This window comes from Thunnus albacares, chromosome 3, assembly GCF_914725855.1.
Source record: "Thunnus albacares chromosome 3, fThuAlb1.1, whole genome shotgun sequence".
In the NCBI taxonomy this organism is placed as follows: Eukaryota; Metazoa; Chordata; class Actinopteri; order Scombriformes; family Scombridae; genus Thunnus; species Thunnus albacares.
Genome location: NC_058108.1, coordinates 7,908,444 through 7,932,712, shown reverse-complemented (window position 1 = coordinate 7,932,712; position 24,269 = coordinate 7,908,444). Strand labels below are relative to the sequence as shown.

The following is a 24,269-nucleotide window of genomic DNA, read 5'->3' as shown; positions in this document are numbered from 1 at the left end:
AGACTTCTGTTACCTTTCGCTGGTCGCGCGGCTCTGAACGCCTCTCTTCCACCCAAGGTGAAGAGGACGTGCTCTGTGTCAATCATCTTGACACCAGCAGCGGGTCTAAGATGGCAGTTCAATGGCAGATAATCCTGAGTGGGAAGTTTGGACTCTGTGTGTGTGTGTGTGTGTGTGTGTGTGTGAGTGTGTGTGTGAGAGAGACAGAGAGAGTGAGAGAGACTGTGTGTGTGTGTGCATTTGTGTGTGTGCTGCCGCCCAGCATGGGATTTCTATCCACAGGTAGGCCAGATGCTACCTGTCATCTCCATTCAATCAATGTAATCACTGACCTTTGCAGTAACATGGTTGTTTGCATATCTTATCGAGGCCAGGAGGTGTGCCAGAAACCAAGATGAGTGCATAGATGGAAGGGCTTTTTCTTTCACTCTCTGTTCTCCATCACCACCACCAAACATCCGCCTAATCCTCTCTGAAATTAAAAACTTAGGAGAGACGAGCGAGGAGAGAGGTGTTAGTTTGTGGGAAGTCAAAGTCTTCCACGTGTGTCTGTTTCACTGTTTGTACACCGCTGTGTTGTCAGTAATGTATGTGTGTGTGTTTGCGTTACACGTGCACAACTGTGATCTCTGGGCTGATACAGTATCAGCTCAGTGCAGCTGTCTGGTGAAACGGTCACAGAAAGAGGAAGCCCTGACAGTTACCACACAGTTGGTGAATGTGCAATATGGGCTTCCCTCTCATGTCAACGTGCACTGTACAGGTCTAGAGAGGTGCTGAGTGTGTCCTGTGTTCTGCTCTACTGATGCTTATCTGAGAATCAAATATGCACAAAGGTCTTCATATAGTAGTGGAAGAAGTATTGAAACACTTCCCTTATGTAGAAGCAGCAATACTACAATGTAAAAATACTCCATTACAAGTAAAAAAAATCTGCATTTGGAATGTTATAGAAGTAAAAGTACTCACTGCCTTTTTATATTAAATAGCTTTACTATATTATTTAACAGATATATTAATATTGATGCATTAACATGAAAGCAGAAGTCGAGGTGTATTAAAAAATATATTAGATTTTACTTTTTGTATGTTTTGTATGTTTTGTATGTCCTTTTTTTAAAAACTGCAAATTAGCTTTGCAGTAAATATAGCTGTTGAATAAATTGAGTAAAAAATATTTTTCCAAAATGTAATGTAGCATAAAATGGGAATACATAGCTCAAAATACTCAAATACACAAAAGTACCTCAAAATCTTACTTCAGTACTGTACTTGAGATTTTCCACTACTACCTCTGCATCTCAGTTTTATCAGTCGGTGATGATAAAATGTCCTGAGCTCCTTATGGATGGAAAATCTGCCAAAACTGCTTTTTGAGATGCATTTGGGGACAAAAAAGCTATTAAAATCCTGGAGACACAATTTGAAATGTAATCCTACATTGGCTCAACCTGCTGTATGATTATGTTTTGTCTACATAATAGTCATTTTTTGTTTAAAAAAAAAAAAAATAGCACGACTAATTCAAATGATATTTCAAAACATGTCTTCACTTTCAGCAGCTTGGCAGAGATTCACTTTCTTTTTCTTAGAGGCCTGTGGACGCCAAGTGGAAATGTAAGTCTTTGAATATGTAACAGTAACTATTTTTTATAAAGTGAGTGGCATTATCTGGAAATAGGCTGCTGATATTGGTTGAGTGCTTTCTTGTCTTGTACAGAAAGTCATTAGTTTCTCAGAAAATGGAAATGGAATATTGATGAACTGCTTTACATTGGTCCTTACAGTTTCGTTATGTTTCTGAATTGTACTGTAAATGATATATGATGAGTTTATAGAGGTTTATGGTACTATTTGTCCTCTTCAGTCTTTAGTACTGCACTAGAACAGAGTGGGAAAAGTGAGATTTCAATGTTTTCAGGCAGCCAACCAGTCATTTAAACACTGCCTGTAAAATTAACAAAAAACTAACTTAATATTGCATATTAAACCTGTGAAAATTTGATTGTGATACCCCAGTGTCATATACTCACGTAGGCCTTTATCTGTTGACACATACAAAACATTATTTCCGCATGAAAATTCTTTATAAAATGGTAAATATCTTTTGTACAGTTTTTTGTGAATGTGAGAAGTGACAGTTAGTTTGCTGGAGCCTGAGTCAGGAACTCATTATTTTTTTGATTCTGCCGTATCACATCCGTCTTTTAGAGGAAGCACAACATATCAGATTTATGTAGTGAAAATCATCGGCAGGACCTGTGCAGAAAAGTGTAGCCTATATCTCTGTGTGGAATTTATTACTGTATGTGGATAAATGTTTGTGTTGACTGTGTTACTGTAGATTATCTCTATTTATGCACAGTTTTTTTTAAATGTTGCTTTTTCAGTTTTTCCACTTTTTAAATAACATGTAGCCCCATTTTAAAACTGTCTTTTTTTGATGAGATCACAAAAAACTCAAATAGGGAACAAAATGCAAACCTCCACCTCTGCTGATGTCATATTTAATTTGCTAAATTTATGAATTTCCCAATTCTGATGCTGTTCAACAACAATAACAGCGTCGTTCTTCAGTAGTAGTAGTGTTTTATTCCTTCCATCAGTGTACTATTGTTTGAGCCAATCAGTTCTTCAAATGTTAGCTCTAAGTTTAGACATTAGCAAAGAGGTGGGGCTGTCTTGTCACACTTTCCACCCTGGCTGTAGCATACAGTCCATCACAAAGTAGTAGGCTGGTGTCTCATGTCTCTTTAAATGCGGGCTGCGTAGATCCTTCATGAATGAAACCATGTGATCCAAACATCATTTGACGTCTGGCGCCTCCGACCACAGACTAAAACAAGCGAGGAAGGAGTGGATATATGTAGAGACCTGCGAGAAGGCGTGAGCGGAAAAAAAACATTTCTCCAACTGTCTCTCTCCGCACCGGGTCGACCAACCATCGGCGAACCTCAACCGTCGACGGTGCGGTGGGCGAAAAGGCGTCTGTTTGACTTCTGGTGAGTCAGCTGTCGAAATCTAAAAAAAACTGAAATTCCTCAAAAAGTGCTGAATATAGATGTGTTGTTTTTGCTGAGTGTGCACGGCCACCGCCGCTGCCATGCCGCTATCGCCGCCGCCGAGCGCGGTCGAGCTTCTGTTGCCGCTTGTCCCGTTGTGCGCTGCCGTTGCCGCTACCGCTGCGCTGTCCCGTCCAGCCGAACTCGTTTAAAGGGCTGTAGTCAGCTAGTGCTGAATCATCACGATCCGGTCGTCATCCAGCTCCGAGACCCGGTCGGTCGCTTGAACGGCCACGCCGGCCGACCAACTGGTGATTTCATAATAACATAGACAAAGGGGGTGTGCGGTTGTCAAGCTTAAAAAAAGAAGGCATGTGTCGGAATTAGAGGAGCGTGCGGGTCGGCTGTCTGTACCGCTGGTATGACTGCATGGGGATTCCCTTGTTCCTGGCTATTAGAAATGACTAGATTTTTAGAAAAGGCTGAAAGTAAGAAGAGCCGGGGGCGAAACCTTTTAATGTAAACTAACAGCTTAGAGCAGCGGGGAAACCCTCGATAACAAACAACACATAACCTCAACGTTAGCTCCTCCGACTGTCCGCGCTCGGAGGTGCTGAAGCGGCAGCGGTGGACACAGCGAGCCGCTGTCAGTTGGCAGATTGACTCGTCTGTCGCTGCTTCACAGGTAAGATGGCCAGTCAGCTGTTCGTTCACTAGTTTGTTCTTGTGGACTATTTTTACAGACTCTTGACATATCCTCTCGTTCCCTCGCTGTTTGCTTAGTTGGCAGTGTGACTTGTGAAAAAGGAAACAAAACAAAAAAAAGCCTAGCGACAACAACAAACAATAAACTGTCATTGCGGTGTTTGTGTAACTGTCAAACGTCCAGTGGTTAGCTGGTGAGCGAGAGGGCAGCGGCTGTTTGTGACATTTGCTTTGTGTCAGACGCTGTTCTTCAGACAGGCCTTCACCTTATGTGTCTAACGTTACTTACATTAGATGGTATTTTGTTGTTTTTTTACGTTTAAGTGACTTGTACTGCCGGTTTGAACGGAGTGAGCCGGTCTATCTCCCGGTTCTGCCTCGCTGTGCACCGGCCGGGCTCGCGGCAGAGATGCTGATTCATCACAACGTTGTTATTTCTCAACGTTTGCGCGAGCAGAGCGGAGGCATGAGGGAGCCATGGCAACATGGCACCGGCGGCAGGCGGGCGGACAAAGGTCTGAAGCGAGGGAAGGAAGAGCTCGGTTTGTACCGGGGGCTTGGCTTTGTAATAAATAGGCCCGGTCCCGTAGTGGATGTTGACGTGTTTATGGGATAATTAGAGACTCATGTGGGTGTTTGAAATGTTATTAGTGCTACATGTGTTTTTTTTTTTTCTCAGTCAGGTTTACAGGCTCTTATACATCCTCAGTTCAAGCGGATTTATGGCAAATGGAAAGAATGTGCACACAGACATGACACATATGGTGTAAATTATTCAGCTTTCACTTTTGACTGATCGAATAAAACAATTTCACAGTCTCGAGCAGTCAACCAATGATTCTTGCTGCCGTTGATATATTGTAGTGACCTCACTCACCTTTAGTGAGAAGTCTAAAAATAAAAATGTATCATTGTGTATAAATGTCATTAAATATATATAGACGGGTGACAAACTGAAGGGAAAATCTGAATAAATGAGTGGAGCAACATAATGAATGCAGATGCTTCCACACAGGTGCACTGCATGGTGCAATTAAGCAATTAACATCCAATCATGCTCTGTGACATATATAAAAATGCTGAGCAGGCCTAGTTTATTCTGATTTTGTATCAAGATGTGCAAAAGGAAACGATTTAAGTGACTTTGGAAGAGGGTTCATTGTTGGGGCACGGGTGGGCAGCAGCTTCAGTCACAAATACGGCTCACCTGGCTAGTGTTTCATTAGTAACAATAACTTAAGTGACATCTGCATTTAGATCTATGGGAAAGACATCAGTAAATAGGATTGGAAATTGTGGTCAACAGTGCAGCATGATGTTCGTGCATTAGTGTGATATGTAAGTAAAAACGGAAGAGCAACTCTTCCTCAGGTGACTGAGAATGTCAGTGCAGGATGTGATCAGACTGTGTCAGCAAAAACAGTCCTTCGATGATGACATAGAGAGAGATATTACAGCAGGGTGGCAGTGCATAAACCCCTCATTACAAAGATGAATGCACATTGAGAGTTCAGTGGTGCAAAAACCACAGGCACTGGTCTACAGAGATGTTGCAAAAAGTGATATGGTCAGACAAGTCAAGCCTGAATGCTTGACCCCTACAGTGAGGGGATCCGGTGGCTCTGTTATGCTGTGGGGGGGCATTTTGCTGGCATGGTTTGGGTCCAAGATTTGGGTCCAAGCTTAGAGGGAAGGGTCACTGCAAATCAATACAAAGTTGTTCTGAGTGATCACCTTTATCCTATGATGAAACATTTATATCCTGATGGGAGAGGTCTCTTCCAGGATGACAATGCCCCCACCCAGAGGGCACGAGGGGTCACTGAATGGTTTGATGAGTATGAAAATAATGTGAATCATATGCTATGACCTTCAGTCACCAGATCTCGACCCAATTGAACACCTAAGGGAGATTTTGGACTGACGTGTTAGACAGCGCTCTCCACCACCATCATCAAAATACCAAATGAGGGAATGGAAATTATGGAAAAATGGTGTTCATCCCTCCAGTAGAGTTCAGAGACTTTTAGAATCAATGCCAAGGTACACTGAAGCTGTTCTGGCGGCATGTGGTGGCAGCACAACACCTTACTAAGACTCTTAATGTTGTTTTTTTCCTTGAATATGTCACCCGTCTATATATATATATATATAAATATCGAATGTAAGTTGGAGTAAAGCACACACTGATGTTAAACACTGACTGCTCATTAACCCAGACTGCTGCTAAAAAAAGAAAGCAATGACCTATAATGCGTTGCAACCGAATAGCCTCTGATTGATCTCATGTAGATGGGCCATTATCTGCTGCCAGGTAGCAACCCATGAGCACTGCAACTCTTAAACACGGAAGAGTAATAGGGAAGCTCTGTGGGCTCAAGAAAAACAGAAACTTCACCCCCTAATGACTCCATATCAGCCGCTTTAGTTAGAGTCAGCACTCTGCGGAGTGTATCAAAAGTATGTAGTAAGCAAGTTGGCGAGTACTGTAATAGAGGGTCATAATGATGAAACAGTTGTATCAGTATTGGAGAGGAGAGCACCCCCTACCACCCCCCCCACCCCCCCTCCTTTCTCTCTCTCTAACACACACATACACAGTTTCCCATTTCCTTCTCTCAACGCGTGTAAGCACACATACACACACAACCTAGGGGCTAAGCTTTTTATACTTGGTATCAGTATTTAATCAGTGCTTGAAGTGCATTTCTCTGTCAAGTACTTTCCCCATCCTTCCCTGGTGTTCACGGTAATTGAACGCTGACCAATGCTTATGTGTGCAACTTTGCTGATGGTGGCGGAGCGGCAAGGCGCGCGGAGCAAGGGGGATGAAGGAAGAATGAGAGATGGGATTTGCGGAGAGATTGAGAACAAGGACCTTTTTGTCTTCAAGGCATTCCCCCGAAAATGCTGAGGCGAAGCAAATGCGCTCTCGCTTGACAGATGGCGTTTTCACTTTACCACAGCTAGTTTCTTTGCCTTGTCGTGTGCATGTGTGTGCATGTGTGTGTGTGTGCGTGCATGTGAGAGAGAGCGAACCAAGAGAGTAGGAGATATAAAACACCTATAAGATGCTAGGATCTAGTTGATGTAGAGCTGTGTGAGTGTGTGTGTGTGTGAGAGAGAGAGAGGGAGAGAGAGAGGGAGCACTGTAAGCACCAATTTTTAAAAACTGTGAGAGTTTCTAGCTGTACTTGCAAAGTGTAGAAAGACGACGTATGGGAAGTAATTTTACTATCAGTTGGCTGTTACAACACTCTTTGTTAGGCAGTTGATTCCTTTTCATCCCTTCATGATGTCTGACCTGGAGCTTCTCTCTTCAGGAGGAAGCCCTGAGTAATGAGTGTAACATCAGTCTTGTTTTACCACATCACAGGAGTGTGTGTGTGTGTGTGTGTGTGTGTGTGTGTGTGTGTGTGCGCTTTCATATAAACTTGTTAGATTCCCTGTATGTAGAGAGGTCAAGTTGATGAAACACTGTGTAAAACCTCCTCTGGTTTTGTGAGGGAGGACGGATGGGACAAGAGCTTTTGAGCTAAGACAAGTGTTTACTCAGCTGGAAGGAAGAGATGCACTAATGTGTAGATATAAAATGACTAGTTGATTAATCAATTAGTCTATCAAATACTCGATAAATAGTTTTAAAGCAAAAACGCCAAGAACTGACTGGTATCAGCTTCTCAAATGCGTATTTTTGCTGTTATTTTTACTCTTCTATGATAGCAAACTGAATACTTTTTGGGTTTTGGACTGTTGGTCGGACAGAACTAGCTGTTTGAATGAGCCTGTCGTCCCAAGATAAACAACAGTATAGGTTGTAAATTCAGTCGCCGAACAGGGCCTATAGTTACGTTTGAGTGACAGATGCTATCTAGCAGCCATAGTAGTTATGACCCGGGGAAGTGAGGCGGTTCATATGACATGTTCATGATGACATATAAGGTGACTTCCTTATTAGGAGGGGGCGGGTTGGAGTGTTGGGTGCATGACTAGATAGTTAGTTAAAAAAAGTAAACTTAGCTGCAGGAGGCCGCTGTTCACTTCCCGTTTCCAACCCCGAGTCAGGACATTTTTAAAAAACTGTAGCAATGATTGTTGTGGTGTTTACTGTTGCTATGACAACGATGAATATCTTAATTCAAGGAAGTAACCACGTTTCATGTGATCATTTTAACCCAAACCATGATCTTTCTCTAACCTTAACCAAGTGGTTTTTGTGCCTAAACCTAACCAGACCTTAACCACCCCTTAACCACCCCATTGTCACATCATGAAACATTATTATTTTTTAACAGTGATTTTTAACAGTTTTGGTAAGCGGCATATTACGCTCCAGTGGGTCGTTCTGGAGCGCGCGCTACAAATGACCTATGTGGTTGTTTAATTTTGAGGACATTTTAATGGCCAATCGATTAAAAGTTAGTAAGATTAATCAGTGATAAATAATATTTAGTTGCAACTCTCCTCATGTTAGCCATTAGTATTGTCTGGTTTGTGTTTTAGTGGACGTTTACAAGGGTTGGACACCTACAAACATGCAATAAAATACAATAGCCCTCCTATAAATCTCACTTCTGTGGAGCTATTAATGTTCAACTTCCTGCCAGTATAGGACTGAGTGTCGTCATTTTTTTTGCCAATAAGCTACCTGAGTTTTGGTACCTATACACTACAAAGACAAGATTTTATTTGATTAGTATAAGGACCATAAAAGTGTATTTCTACTGTATAAACCTTCCCTTGTTCTCATTTAACAACACAAGCCAAACAAAAACGCAGCAGTGTTTAGTTTCGTCTCAGCAATCAGCAGCCGTACAAGAACTTCACCTAAATAAAAATCAATTAAAATCAGCCAAATTGTGATGTAACCTAGGAAATATCAAATGAAAGAATAAGCAACAAGAAACTGAGAAAGCATTGAATGCCAACTTCTGGTACCTGACAGGTTTTGATACTCGGTGCTGTGGACACATTATGGTCTGTGGCAAAAAGTCAGTAAATTCAATACTCAGCCTTAAATATAAATGAGTTTGGATTAAAGTCTATAATGATGTGGTGGTTAATAATGTTTTGATATTGTACAGCATTACATTATAAAACGTTGCTGTTGGTAAGGTTTATATATCTATCCTTCCTCTGGGATTGCATTAAAGCAGAAGCTGCACAAAGGCAGCATTTATTGCAGGGCTATCGTACTGGATTGCATTAGATTGCACAGGTATTCACAATATTGTGTCCACCTCCTCCTCCTCTGTGTGTGTGTGTTGTGCATGGGGGTTGCGTTAGAGAGTTTGGTGCTTGGAAGATAAATTTTAAGTAGTCTGCGTGTTTATGATCTTGTTTACTACTGGGATCCATTTCAGAAAAGTCTTGTTATGCTTGCAAATTTCTACGAGTGAGAGAGAAGTAAAAAAGAAAGAAGTAAATGCAGGAATTAAAGACGGAATTGGAGAGAGAGAGAGAGAGAGAGAGAGAAGCAGATAGAAGCAGTGGGGCAGATCAATAGTTGAGTGTTTTTTCTCCACAGTAATGATGAAATATGGTGTAAGCAGATCTGGTGCATAATCATCGCTATGCTCCACTGTTTTTCTGCTTCTGTGTGAATGTGCTGCTTGTCCTTTTTTGTGTGTGTGTGTGTGTGTGTGTGTGTGTGTGTGTGTGTGTTTGTGTGTGTGTTAAATGTACCCTCCCTCTACAAGTGTCTTGACTCCTTATTTACATAACCTCCCTGAGAACCGAAAAACTGTACGAAATCAAGATAAATCCCATTGCAACATGCATGAAAAGTCAAAAGGATTAGGAAATGGAAAACAAGTTTAAGTTGAGTTTAAGAGGCTCATATCACTGATCCAGCCCTCTGTGCTGAAGTGATTGTGGTGTGTTCAGACACCAGTATTACAAAGCCGCTTCTCTGTATCAATTATCACTCTGTGATCAGCGCTCTTTGAATAAAGTTCTCATGTTTTCCCTCCGAGGACCTCTGGGTTTATTTTGGAGCTTTTCGAGGAGGCTCCAGTTAAAGGAGACCGTGGCTGTTGTGAGATGCGAGGCTCCGGTAACAGGAGCATCCGTACCAGTGGTTGTCTACCAGTTGCATCATCTCCATGCGCCGACTTGCCGCATTTTTTAACTGCAGTGTGACGATCCCAGAATTGTGGTATGAATTTCTGAACCTTTTTAAATAAAATTTAAAAAAAAAACAACACACACACACACATAGTGGATCGATGCCAAGGAGCAAAGAAAGGGAACAAAAATAAGTGTGTGCGTCACATGTAGCACCAGCTCTTCGCTTTCACCTGTGGAAATAAATGATTTCAATTCAACGACATTTCTCCACTTAGTTTTAATTTCTTTGTTCACAGTGAAGCCTAGTTGTGTAGTAGTGAAACTACAGATCAGAGCTGTTTTGGTACAAAAAGAGTTGAATCTTTACAATCCCTCATCAAATCACCTTCAAATTGGTCAGATTTATCTGATGGGATGAAGTTTAACTTTAAACCTAATAATGTTTGTTGTGTATCACTGAGTTGATCTTCTTCAAACTCTTATTTTCTTTCTTCTTTTTGTCTTGTATTGACACTAGAATCTCTGGGAGTTTTTTTTGTCACCCAAAAAGTGAATTTGTTCAATGTGTCATCTCAATAATCTAAAAAAAATGAGTTTCATTTTGTTTCACCTTTTCACTTTGAACCATGTGATACATTTCTTGGTAAGAAAAAAACAGAGATTGATATTTTTAACATGGAGCTGAAATGATCGACATCAAACTAACAGCAACTGTTTTGATAATTGTTAAATACATTTTTCAAGAAGAAAATATTGTAGCTTCTCAATTGTGAGAATTTTCTGCTTTCTTCTGTGTGTCTTCGGATTTTGGACTGTTTGGGGTTTTTCAATATTATTTTTAAAAAAATCATTATTTGCAGCCGTTCATGGATGCTGAAGACTGACACATATAAAACATCCAGTTAGTGTTACTAATTAGGAAAACTTTCAGCTTGTAGTTTTCTTGCTTGCTATTCAGTGTATAATTTATGTGAAATTTTGCATATAAACATGTAATTTAAAGTTATATTGAAGTGTGTGAAATATTGATGTTTTTCTTTGAGTTTTGCATATAAGTTACCATGAATTGTGTCTTTTAATCTGAAGGTGAAACATATTTGGTATGACACAGAAATTAAAAAGTAATGAACCAAACTAACTGTATTAAGTGGGGAAAAAGCAAGATGAATACAATGCAACTCGCACATGTACACGCACATACTGCATCCTTTGTTTGTTTGTGTGCGTGTGTGTGAGCCGTAGTGCCTGTCATACCATCTTGAATGAGCAGCAGCAAATGGGAAACCTTAAAATGGTCACCAGGAATGTCCCAGTGCAAAAGGCCACTGCTCCTCGTGTGCGTTCCCGTAGTTAAACGTTCGCCAGAGAAGTTTCAGAGTCTCACTACGCTCACTGTGCTCTTGCTCTGAAACTAGTCAGTCTCGCTGACCAGGGATGTGCAGTGTCCGGAGGAAACAAACTTAACCTATCGTCTAACTTACCGCTGTCTCCCTCGCAACCCTCCGATTGTTATTCATACACACAAAGAGAGCACCAACTTAACCTACAGTATGTTTCTCTCCTCTTCAAAAAAAAAAAAAAAAAAAGGCACTTATGAAGAAAAAGGAGCCAGGGCTCGATTGCCTGACAGTGCAGTTATTTTTTTGCTTGTGTTGGGAAATTTGTCATCACACTCCGACTTACTACCTGGAATGGGAAAAAACGTGTTGACGCCAGGACTTTTTCTCGCCTTTAATAACACACTTGCACAAACACTCTCGCACACGCTTAACCAGTGTGCGCACACACACACTCACACACACACACACACACACACACACAGACACCTTTCTGAACTCTCAGAAAAGTGTGAAAGTGATCGCTCTTCTCTCTCCATATATTATGATACGTATACGAGGGGCTTTTCCTTCACTGTCCCTGTGTTTTCTCCCTCTTTGTCTTTGTTATCGTGCTTATTTCACGCTCTGCATAGCTCCCAGTTAATAGCTTCCTGCTCTCTCTCTACACACACACACACACACACACACACACACACACACACGGAGCTCAAACTGGTGTCTTTTCTCCCCCTCGCTCTCTACTCCCTTCTACTACCCTTTCTCCACGGTCCTGCATCTCTGCTATGGGCCTCTCTATACACAGGTTGCCATTATCGCTGATCTGATTCCTAATTCTCAATTAGCCTCCACACAGCGCTCACCGTTAATTATTTACCAACTCCCTCAACACCCTTAGCCCACACTAGATCAATGAGCACTGCTCCCTCTTTTTCTTTTTTTTTTTTTTTTCTTTTTTTTTAAACACAGGCGAGGTGGACTGCAGCCAGGAGCCCAGGTTTGTGGCACTCTTGAGGTGTCCTGCTGTGTGTCTGCCTCTTTTTGTTCTCCGTTATTCGCTCACAGAGTTGGCTGAGAGAGAAGGCGCAGTGGAGACAGTTGTTACGGTCGGATTATTCAGTAAAGACAGACTTGCCACAGCATCACAAATGACTTGTGACTCTTACGATCTATTCTTGATCATTCTCTATACGCCAGCTTGTTTATGCTCTGCGTACACCCACGCACACCAGCCCCCGGGTCGTTTTTGAAGCAAGCGTCTAATCTGGCTATTTATTTTCCTCTGTGTGTGTGTGTGTGTGTGTGTGTGTGTGTGTGTATGTGTGTGTGAGAGAGCATGCCACCAGCCTTTAAGTAGGTAGTGTCTTTCTAAGAAATTCCTCTCTGTGTGGCGGCAGTGGACGGAGCAAAAGGTTCTCTCAAACAAGATTAATTAGAACTCAGTCTGCAGCCAGCCAGCCACACACACACACACACACACACACACTTACACACAAACTCATGCGCACAGTTTCCTGTTCGTCTGCACTACTTGAAGAGAAAGGAGTAGTGCTTTATGTCTTGTTCTGTTTCTTGCGCTCTTTAATCTATCTTAAAAGCCCCGTGATCACCATGTTCACCTTCTGCCTCGTTTTCATTCCTTCTCCAGGACTTGATTTGTCAACAAGACAGGACGTGAAGCTTTTCGTGTGTGTGTGTGTGTGTGAGAGAGAGAGAGAGAGAGGAGAGAAGGTGGGGAGAGAGAGAGAGAGAGAGAGAGAGAGAGAGAGAGACGGTCAGCAGTAGTTTTATTGCATTGGATCTGCTTCAGAACTTTTCTAATTGGAGGTTTTAGTCGTGTCGTTGCTGAGTTCAGGGTTTTTTTTTTTTTTTTGACCCCAATCCCCCTCCATCCATTCCTCCCTCCCTGGTCCTCTCTCTCTCTCTCTCTCTCTCTCTCTCTTCCCCCTCCACCCGCCTCCGTACCCAGCAGCTAAGCTCTTACAAATGTGTTGAGGATGCGTTTTCACCCAAACGCTTTCCCACCCCCTCTTCTTCCTCCTTCTCTGCCCCCCCCCCTCCCCCCGTCCCGTTCCTCCTCATCGGCGTTCCTCCATCCCCTTCTCTCTCCTCCTCCTCTTCCTCCTCCCTACTCACTTGCCTCTCTCTTTTTCTTCTCTTCTTTCTCCCTTGTCATTTGCACCCCCCCCCCACCCCCCCCCCCACCTCCCCACCCACCCCGTCCTCCCTCCATACTCAGCATTTTTCTCGGCTGTGGGTGTGATGTCTCCGCTGTAACGCTAATCAGCTCTGGAGACGTCAGCATTCTTTCAGTCCTCCTTCACCACCACCACCAGCAAACCCCCCCCGCCTTCTCCTCCTTTCTTACCTAGTCTGTCTTCACCTTGCTATCCTACCACCCTCCTCGCCCTCTTTTCTCCTCGCTTTCTTATCTTTTTCCTCTCTGCTGTCTGTATTTTACTCATCTCCACCACTTTGCACCTCTTCTCCTATCCCTGTCCCCATGTCCTGTCCGCTGTTTGTGTGTGTGTGCTGTTTGTGTGTGTGTGTTGTCGCTCCGCTGTAACTGTAAGCAGCTCTGCTCTTGAGTCGTCAGCGTTCTTTCAGTTGCTCCATAAAAAATCCAGCCTGCCACAGCAAAAATGCTGTCTGTTGTAGCAACAGTGGCTGTGGCATTGACCACACCGCAGCGACCACCCCGCAAGCATTATGGGAAGGACACCTCTGGCACTTTGTGTGTGTGTGTGTGTGTGTCGTAGCTCAAGATGAATGGCGATGCCTTTGCACAGCAGATGATCCTTAACCTGGGTGACTTACACATGGCCTGTGCTCCCAGAGAACACACACACAAACTTGTTTATTGCAGGTGTATGCTGTGGTGTAGGTCAGGTTTTTTTGTTGTCTAACCTTGATGAAATAGTATCCAAACTAAATATCCTCCCCACTACTACCACTTAGAGATGCTCAGTACACCTACAAACACATGTATAATATTTAATCTTCAAACAGAACTGACTGTACCAAATCATCGTTGTCACTGACCAGATCAGTAGTAGCGTTTAGCAGTGAAGCTCCACTAACCGGTGACTGAGAGTGCTTCTTGTCAGCTCAGCTGTGATTCACAGTAAGTTTTTTTCCTCATTTTAAAAGCTTATTAAAAGACCTAGAAACAATCGTGATGTGATAACTCTTTTGGAAGTAGTTGTCTGCTGCTTTATTAACCTTTTAAACGGTGCTTTGTAGGCCAAGTTTTGCACTGAACTCAACAGTTTTAACTAGACTGAACATACCACTGAAATGAAGACGGAATCGGTGACGAACGTCGAGGTGACAGTGACGCGATTACTGATGTACACACTGAACTACCTTTGAACAGGTGATGCAATAGTGATGCAAACTATGGAGTTGGTGACTGAGTTGAACTGAACAAAACAATTTGAAACTGTTTGAAAAGTGATTCATAATTTCCACCTCTACTACCACGACTCTAGAGACTACTAATAATAATAATAAAGTAGATGTGCCACGATAAGAGCGGAAACAATTAGTCATTAGTCAATAGACAGAAAATTAATTTGCAGTAAAAATGCCAAACATTCACTGCTTCTAGCTCCTCAAGTGTGAATATTTGTTGTTTTTGCTGTCATCTATGATAAACTGAATATCTTTAGGTTTTAAGATATAAAAACATCACTATTTTCTGACATTTTATAGACCAACATTTAATCTATTATTCCGGAAATCAATCTGCTGATGATCAACAATGAACCAAATGTTGTAGCTAGTTGTTGTCTGGTTGTAGTTCCTGCACCAACACAATCTCTTTCTTAACTGATCAGAGTTGAAAATATCATTTGATGAGTTGAAACAATTACATAAATATGTCCATCAGTTACTGTGTATTTTATTCATAGCTAAATCTGACATTTCTGGTGATCATAACACATTTAAAAACCACATATAGTGAAAGATTTTTATTATTCTGAAGAACATGTCATTAAAAGTAAGCTGTGATGTCTGAGACAAATATGTTTGCAGATACCAAAGATGATTAGCATGGAGTTGTGTCAGTATGAATATAGATGAATCCCCTTTTTGCTTCTCTAATAATCCCATTTGCTAGTTGTTTTTTTATCAAAGACAGTTTACAAATCCCAAACAAGAAGCTGTTGAAATGAGGAAACCACAAACCTCTGAACCGTGCATGCACAGTATGTTCACCAATTTCCTCACAGAGAGTATATTGTCTCACACTTTAAATATAACCACATTTGCACATTTGTGCACTTGCAGTCGATCGTTTTACGTGTGGGTTTTATTGTACCCCACTGGCATGGCAGCAGGGGGATGTATGTGCTTGTCGGCGTGCTTTTTGTTTGTATGTAGATGGGGGTGAGGGGGGTTGGGGTTTGGGCACAGGGGAAATAAACCAGTGCCTGGCAGGAAAACAGCCTCCTTTTTGCCCCTCTGTTTTCACTCTTCCCCCCACTCTTCACCCACCCCCATCCCCAACAGCCACCCTCAGTCTTCATGCCTTTGATCCATCTATTGTGCGAAGATGCACCTCCAGCTGTGGGAGGGTACGCAGCATCCCAGCAAAACACAAGGATGGGAGACGTTTGGTTATTGAGAAGAAACTCCATATCTACACATTTAAATGAAAGACCGCTCATAATTGGCTGATCCTAAACCATTAAGGAGCGCTTGAAGTGTTTGAGTCAAATGCTCTGAACCTCGCGTGTGAGGATTTTCACTCTTTTCCTCATTCACATAGCATTTTTTCACAAATAATTTAGTTGCTGTGCATTTGACGTGTGTGTGTGCTTGTATGTGCTTGTTGCGTGCATTTTTTATTTCTTTGATCTACAGCTATTTATAACTGTAGGATCTGTGGCAGCGCACACACAAACACACTCACACACATAGACAGACAGAGGTGCATTGTGAAAGAGGCTCACTAGCATGCTCAGTGCCGTGCCTCTGACAGAGGAGAATAAGAATGAAACGCTGCCTGGTGTCACTTAGATGTCATCACTTCCCTCAAACAAGGAGCCTTTTAAATTACCCAACTTGTGATTGACTAAAGAAATGAAACTTAATTGCAGCTCTGCGTCTTCCATTTTTTTTAACCTGGCCCTGATGTGAAATACATAGCAGAGTAAAAATGTACACAGTGAGAGAACAGGCTGCCTTTAATCAGCAGATTGGTTTAACTAAACTTCTGATTCAGCAGTATCAGATGTGGCGGTTTGGCTGAAAAGCAGGTTTTATGCTTTGAGGACAACCGCACTTCACTGTCCGTTGGACAACTAATCACATGCAAGCAGGTTCCCTGTTGACCCCCTTACTTCCCCGCCCCAACCCCCCCGTGGTGCCTGTCCTTTAGGCTTTCCTCAGCCTGCAGATGTATTTTGGGCAAACACTCACATTTTAGGAAGGAGTTAGAGAGTTGTCAGCGGTGTAAAAACAGAGAGGGAGGGGGGATAAATAGTGACAGAGGAGAGCAGAAATTTTGCACAGCAGGAGAGGAGAGAGAGAGAGAGAGAGAGAGAGGGGAGGGAGGGGTGAGAGACTGAGATCAGGAATCTGCTGAGTCATCATGACTGGTCTCATGATGATCGCCCAGCAGCAGTAACAATAGCTGCCCTTTATTGCGCAAACACACACACACATACACAGGTCTGAGAGATGAGAGCCAGACCAATGCACCACACAAAGCATCTCATTGAGAGCTTGTGGAGATGCTCATCTGTGGAGCTGTGTACTCTAAGGACTGATCTCATCTTGTGCACTTCCCTGCTCCCTCTTTGTTGACTTGTGTGTCTCCATCCTTTTGTCTCTTGTTTCCACCTTGGCACAAATGCGTATACATCATTTTTATTTGGTTTCTCAGAATTTTTCACATTCATTTTTATACCTGTTAGGTGTAAGTCTATATCTGTCTTTCTACTTCTGCTATTTATACTTCTCTCCAGTCTCTGCGCTACAGACTCTGGTAAGGTGTGTGTGTGTGTGTGTGTGTGTGTGTGTGTGTGTGTGTGTGTGTGTGTGTGCGCGTGTGTCAGAGCTCTAACAGTTGGTTTTTCCCCTGGAGTCCTTCCCACAAATTCTACCACTTCCTCTTCTTTCACGCTCATTTCATTCCTATTGGCCTAAAGCCAACCAATAAGAGCTCAACAACACAAAGGTTGTGGGCACTGTTGCGGTAACCACCAGGAAACAGGAAGTTAGGGAAATTCTAAGAAATGTTTGTGTGTCACTTTCACTCATACACTTTGATACAGATGCATAATACTGCAACATGTTCACACAACAGTGCTCTAGCAGTAGATTTGGATTTGGTATGTTGCCACGTGTCCTGGTGGGTATTCATACATATTGATACTATTAATATGTTTATATTGATCATAAGACACTGTGATTGATGGTCTTTTTTAAAGCTCTAACTGCTGGCCTTACACAGACCTTCAGCTGTCTTTTATTATATTTTGTTCTTGTGTGTGTCTGTAGGTCTGTTCAGAAGAGCAAGGCTCTTGTGGCATGACGACGACTAACAAAGGAAACAAAGCCTTGAAGGTAAGTGCACTTAAAACACTGAATTCTTTATTTTTGGTACATTGCTCATGCGATCTTCTTGGTATACTTTCAGGCTCTTGTTTCACTCTCCCTCTTGCTCTCACTTTCTACAGGTGAAGCGAGAGCCGGGGGAGAATGGCACCAGCCTGACAGACGACGAGCTGGTGACCATGTCAGTGCGGGAGCTGAACCAGCACCTCCGAGGGCTCACCAAAGAGGAGATCCTGCAACTGAAACAGCGGCGGCGCACCCTGAAGAACCGAGGCTACGCCGCCAGCTGCCGGGTGAAGCGAGTCACCCAGAAGGAGGAGCTGGAGAAGCAGAAGGCCCAGCTGCAGCAGGAGGTGGACAAACTGGCCAACGAGAATGCTTCCATGCGCGTTGAGCTGGACGCTCTGAGGTCTAAGTACGAGGCGTTACAGACCTTTGCCAGGACTGTGGCCCGTAGCCCCACTGTTGGGGTCGGGGTCCGGGCTGGAGGGGGAGGAGGAGGCGGAGGGGTAGCGTCATCAGTCATTGGTCCGCTCATACCAGGGAAGGTTGCAACAGCAACAAGCGTGATAACAATAGTGAAGTCAAAAACAGATGCGCGGTCTTGAGGGAGGGAAAAGATAGATGGGGGTGTGTCGGGATGGAGTTCAGCTGCAGCAGAGTAATTCTTCTTGTCTGCTGGCCGCCTCTCCTCCACCTGCACTGACTTCAAACAGCTGGGCAGTTATGCTCCTGTCGCCCTTAGCACGTTCCCGTCACCTGTCTCAGATCAGTGCAGGTGAAGGAGAGGATGGAAGCAGAGGGAGATTCTTGAGACTATAAAGATGCAAGCCTTTGGTCAGCGCATGATCATTTAGCACAGGACAGATACACAGGGTTCCTACGGTCACTGAAAGTCTGGAAAAGTCATTTTTATTTCAGGCCAGGGAGAAAAAGAAATCAAAATATGGAATTGCCCAAAAATCTTTGGAAAAAAAATCATGCCTTTTTGTTCAGTTATCATTCAAATCAATCAAATGTTCAGTGTCAAGTTTAACTGCTGGTGGATCTAGATATCAGTAAGTGCATATTAATCATGTCACATGTTTGCACATTACATTTGAAGTGGTTGTTTGGCTGAAACAAGATGTAGAACATTAAGCCAACACATGTATTACATATGTATAAACATATGTATTGGAATTGGAAAGAATAGTATTGTCACTTAGATTGACACAAACAGTGCGGGGTCCCTGGTTGCCGTACACTTCTAAAAGAATACACAAGATTTCATGTGACCTGCTGATTTCAGTGGCTGCAGAGAAGTCCCATCATGCTCCGCCTAGCCAAGAACTTTTTTCAGAAAAGTACTATAGAAAATATATATTACACAATGGTGGTAACTGTATTTCTACTGTTTTGTACTGTGTTGTCATTCACATGAGGTCCAAAGTGTATTCTCTGTGTGTGAAATGTTATATATCAGGAATTCTGTGAAATTCTGTGGCGCGTGTTCGTTTTGGTATTGCTATATTTAGTTAGCTGTATTTTTTTCTACGGTCTCTTCTCTTTCTATGTCCGACTCTCGCTTTCTCTTACCTATTCTTTCTCTGTCCTTCCATTTTTCAATTCCAACTGGCTTCCATTATTATACACAGTATTTCCTGGATCTAACAGAAAGAGGGGGGTGGGGGGGAAGCCAATTGATATTTACCAAAAAAAACATGACAAAACAAAAAAACCCCAACAACTTACCATAGAGAGAAATTAGACCGAATCCTACGTCACTGACCTCAGCTCGGTGTGTGAGAATTTTTCAGGGAAATTGTCGTTTGAACACCACAGCTGAATTAAGATAAAGTCGTCTTCTGTCTGTTTGAGTTCCTCTCAACATATTATATATTTAAGAAATTTGGAAGGACAAAGTGCCTTCGTCTCCTAACGATATGCGTCAAGAGGACGTGAGGAATTGTGGAGGGACGGTGGAGATTCAGTGCAGGTGGTTGCTTGTACCTGTGCTTAATGGGATACACTGACCAATCAGGAATCAGGTTGCGACAGCATTTAACTCTCGCTGTGCGTTGTTGTACGAGCTGTGTAGTAGCTATCAGGATTATTAATAACAATGATGATAATAATAATAACAATAATAATAATAATAATAATAATAATAACACCCATTCATGTGACCTGGCAGTTCATCTACTTGCAAACACAATGATCTGCAGAACAGAAGCTCATATTTATCTAAAATTTTTTATGCTTTTTGGAAAGGAGGAAAGTATCTGTTTTTTGTGAATTACTTGGTTCATACTGGATATTTATTAATTTGGCTACTGGCTCAGAAATCTAGGTCATTATATCTACTGCAACTTTTGTTTTGCTTCAAATCAAAGTGGTTTACGTTGCATTCCTCTCGCTTTTAACCACAAAGTTCACCCTTGCAAGTGTAGATGTGAGGACTGACAGCTCAGTCAGCTGGCAGAGACATTTTTAATGTCAAGTTTTGAGCCTTTTCTCTCAATTTTCAGTCACACAAATGGGATGTCATTTCACACGAGCTTTACCATAAAAATAGTCTAATGTGGTGTTCTATACTCAAAGAATCTTTGTCAATGTATGGTAGAGTCTGGAGTTTTATAAAGACGATTATCTTTGCATTGTTTGTAACGACCTGTACAAAAAGAAAAAAAAAAAAAAAAAAACATCTAACAAAATCTGTTTGATATACAGTATCTCTCTATTTTGCAATTGTACCAAAAGTGGCTTAACTACTGAATAGCTTTGTTTTTTCTCTAGTGACTAGGCACGTGTGTGTAACCGTGAACTAGCGTGTGGTGTGCTGTGTAGGTATGTGACGAGGTAACTATAACGTTCACTATTTCATGGGTATGACTTTGATCCTTGTTTGATATCAGGCCGAAGCGGGTGATGACACCGTGGGTAACTGCACTCCTTCTCTAATCGTAAAATCTATGTCCTCCAGGACCCATCGTTCAGCTCCAACACTGCAGACGTGTTTTAGCTCGTGTGTTTATCTGCACTTATGATTTTTCTTTTTTTTTTGCCAGACCCATTTCCCGTTTTTTCTGAATAGGCCTTTGTGGCTTTATTCTGGTCTTTGCAGTGTTCGAGGCTCGTTTACTGCAGATGAATTGGCCAGTGAGATGAGGAAGTGTTATGGTTAACCTCACAAGCTTCAGGATATTGTGTATTCAGGTCATCTGGCAAAGTAACAGAGATGTGAAACTCAACAATGGGCCACTCTGGCTGCATCACCCCTTTTTTTAATAAGTTATTTTTGTAATGTGTGTGATAAAGATATTTTGTTTCTGCTGTGTATGTTTTATATAGTTATCTATATTTAATGTTGTTCCTGTTTTATTTGTTTTTTTGAACTGTAAGAGTCAGGAAGTGAAACGGCATTTGTTTATTGTATTTGGTGTTTTACAAAGTGAAAAATCTATTCTGTTATTTAATGGTTTGTCTGTCAAAGAGTGAGGTTTACCATTATGAAGTACACTTGCCTCAAACTGTTTTTTTTTAAACTAAGGAAAACATGATTTTAAATTGAGTCATTTATTGAAATAGATGCAATTTACAGTGATGAAAACATTACATACATGCAACAACATGTTTTACCTGAACCACTATTTTCCACTGTGAAGATTAAGGGGGTTAGCTAACCTACTGCTGTGCAGTTATTAACATTAGTAAGGTGTGTCCTCATCTGTACCCTACAATAATATAAAACAAAATTCAAACAATAATATGTGTAAGCATGTTACTTCTCCATATTCTTTACACTGATAACCATTTGGATGTCCAGTCAACTATGAAACCAGAGAGCTACAAATGTCAGGAATGTCAAATGAAAATTACATTAAAAAAAATCACATGAATGATATTCAGACACAGCAGCTAAAGGTGTCACACCCAGTATATTTATGATTGTCTGTTTTGTAATGATGTAATGAATTGATATTATTTGATAAGATATTGGATTTTTGTTGACGTTTTGTTTCTCTCTCTCTCTCTCTCTCACTCTGTTGCTTCCTTACTGTTTTTACATTTGCTTGTTGAATGATGTTATTCTGTTTTTGACTGGTGAGTCCTGTGTGGTGTGTGTGTGGTCATGTTGGTGTAAAACAAGAGGGAAGTCAACTCGTGCTAAGAATAGGTTGTGTCAAGCTGAAGCAAACTACAAATCTTCCCCGTACTTGTCGACATATTATGAACTGTATGTGCCACTGTTAAACAATATGTTTTCACCTAGTTTGTATTTTTTTTTTAATGCTCTCCTTGTTTTAAAAAAGGATGCATACTGCGTAAACATAAATGTGTCAAGACTGTGGCTGCTGTTAAATAGAAATCTCTAATTATGCAAACTGTGTAGGGCGAAATTAGAACTCCTGCTGCACAGGAGCAGTGATGCTATCGTAGTCGTCGTGTCAAATTGTCTCTTTTATAATTGCAGGTACAGTGTGATGTGACAAGGTGAAAGAGCTTATATACAGAGTGTTTAGCAATCTATAATTGGTTATCAAATGCTATGTCAGTTTGTCTCTGTTTTTAAAATTGGCTTTAAGTGTTGTGGCTTACATTGCTTCTTCCCAGCGTTACTTAATGTATTCAATTAACTGTGAAGACATGAAGTCATCAAATATTTTTTATGCATTTCCAAGAAGATGCAAAATATACTGTAGCTGTCCCGCAAGGCCTCCAGTCGAACTCAAGAATATCATTATTTTTGTCTTCCAGACTTTGAATTTCTTGTGGTTGTAGTATTTCTCCAGTGTTTTGGTCTCTTATTTACTTACAAATGAGGTGAAACATTGCAGACGTTTCACTCAGCCGACACAATCAGCTGACCAACAGTAACCTTTAGTGATTATGAGACAGGGTGGCCTGGTGACTTTTCATAACAGAGTTTATGAGCTTTTGAGACACGCTGACCTTATTTTCCGCTGTCTGTAGAGGGGTCACATCCTCCTTATGAAAAGACATTTCATCACAAACCCCAAGCAACCTCTCCCGAACCGCATTCATAAATATTTTACAGAGCAGGAAAGGGAATGGTGGAGACACATTCGATAAAAACGCTTTCTCACACCACTTATCTTTTTCTACAAAGTGTCAGCAAGTTAACTCAGCAGGCTGCCGAGCCCTTCAAAACATCCGATTATTCTAGAAGATGCAAATCATTAACTCCTTATCTCGCTGCCCGGCCAATCGCTACGTAGTCATTCAGATGTTTTCCTGCCTAGTGAATCACGCCACCAGACTCTAAAGGCCCTTTCACCCACCTCCAATGCCGATCGATGAGAGTAAATGAACCAAGGATTCCTTTGATCGTTTGTTTGGTGTTCATCAATAATAATGTTTGTCTTGCCTCCCAAGTTACCTCCTCTGCTGCCCCTGCACTCGTCACTTGCACAACCTCCAACATGAAATCCTACCCTGAGTCCAGGAATCACATCACATTATTTGTTTGTTTTTTGTTTTTGTTTTTTTAACTTTTTCTTCTGTTTCCCTCCCTTATTTTACTCCTGTTAACCTTTTATTCTTTCTTCATCACACCACATGTGTCTACTGGTGAGCTTTCGGCCAGGTTGCTCATGGGAGCTGGGATATTTTTGTGTATCTAAAAGTATATAATGGTCAGTTTAAAGCTATAGAAAAGTAGTGAGTTTGTGTGAATATGGCGTAGCCTATTCAGAAAAGCCCTTGTAATAGCAAATTCTGTGTTTTGTAATATTTCTGTATGGGGTGTAATAAATTATTATACAACAGTACTTTCTATGGGAAAATACTTAAAATGTGACAGTCTTTGTAAGTATTTATCTTCAACTAAATTATTGTACTTTCTTTTTTTTTTTTCAATTTGTAGATACGTAAGTGATGATGACAAGGTATTGGTAATCATGAAATTAACTGTTTCATCATCAGTCTGATGCATCTTTTAATTTATTGATGTATATACTGTATGTTTGTTGATAAACAGCTTACTTTATTTTGTATATGACCAATAAACATGTTTTAAAATGGATCAGCTTTTTTGTATCTGTGTATTGTGTAATTTAGAAATATAGGAATATAATTTCTTAATATAGTTTATATTATATTATTACTATCAACAGGGTTCTGAGCTCAAATCAAAGTATTTTAAGAAGGTACGCAAAGCATTTAAAATTAATTCAGCATGTTAATGTTTTTTCTGGGTAATAAAGACAGCCACTTTGGTTATTTATCTTGATTATTGTCATTATCATAGCAATGTTCTTTTTTGTGATTTTAATTTTGATTAAAGAAATCTCTGCATTACAAATACACTGTATTACTATAATAATAATTATAATAATATAGTGAGAGAAAAAGAAGGAGGAACAACACACGTACATGAACTGCAAATGTTTTTTGTATCCTGTTGACTAATTCAGAAAAACTTTGGCTGGAACAAACTTATGTTCCAGCCAATGCATGAAAATGGAGGATCCAGTTATCTCTGATGGGCTTTTTTTCCAACCACAATACAAACTTCGAGTCTGCGGCTGTTGAAACAAACTTCACATATTTAAAATTTCCTATATCTATTTATGACATGCACCAT

At 41.3% G+C, this 24,269-nt stretch overlaps 1 protein-coding gene across 3 annotated transcripts; it reads left to right on the top strand.

Annotated features, from left to right (window-relative positions):
• The first annotated feature begins 1,338 nt into the window (after positions 1–1,338).
• On the top strand, positions 1,339–23,708 carry mafgb (v-maf avian musculoaponeurotic fibrosarcoma oncogene homolog Gb). Of its 3 annotated transcripts, none has more exons than XM_044346120.1 (3): positions 1,339–3,002; positions 17,624–17,689; positions 17,803–23,708. In XM_044346120.1, the coding sequence occupies exons 2-3, from the start codon at positions 17,654–17,656 to the stop codon at positions 18,286–18,288; spliced, it is 522 nt and encodes a 173-aa protein (XP_044202055.1). In that variant the 5' UTR covers positions 1,339–3,002; positions 17,624–17,653; the 3' UTR covers positions 18,289–23,708. The 3 variants fall into 3 exon arrangements, with proteins under 3 accessions (XP_044202055.1, XP_044202056.1, XP_044202054.1); XM_044346121.1 differs by lacking the exon at positions 1,339–3,002 and adding an exon at positions 3,020–3,687; XM_044346119.1 differs by lacking the exon at positions 1,339–3,002 and adding an exon at positions 17,163–17,474.
• The last annotated feature ends 561 nt before the right edge of the window (positions 23,709–24,269 follow it).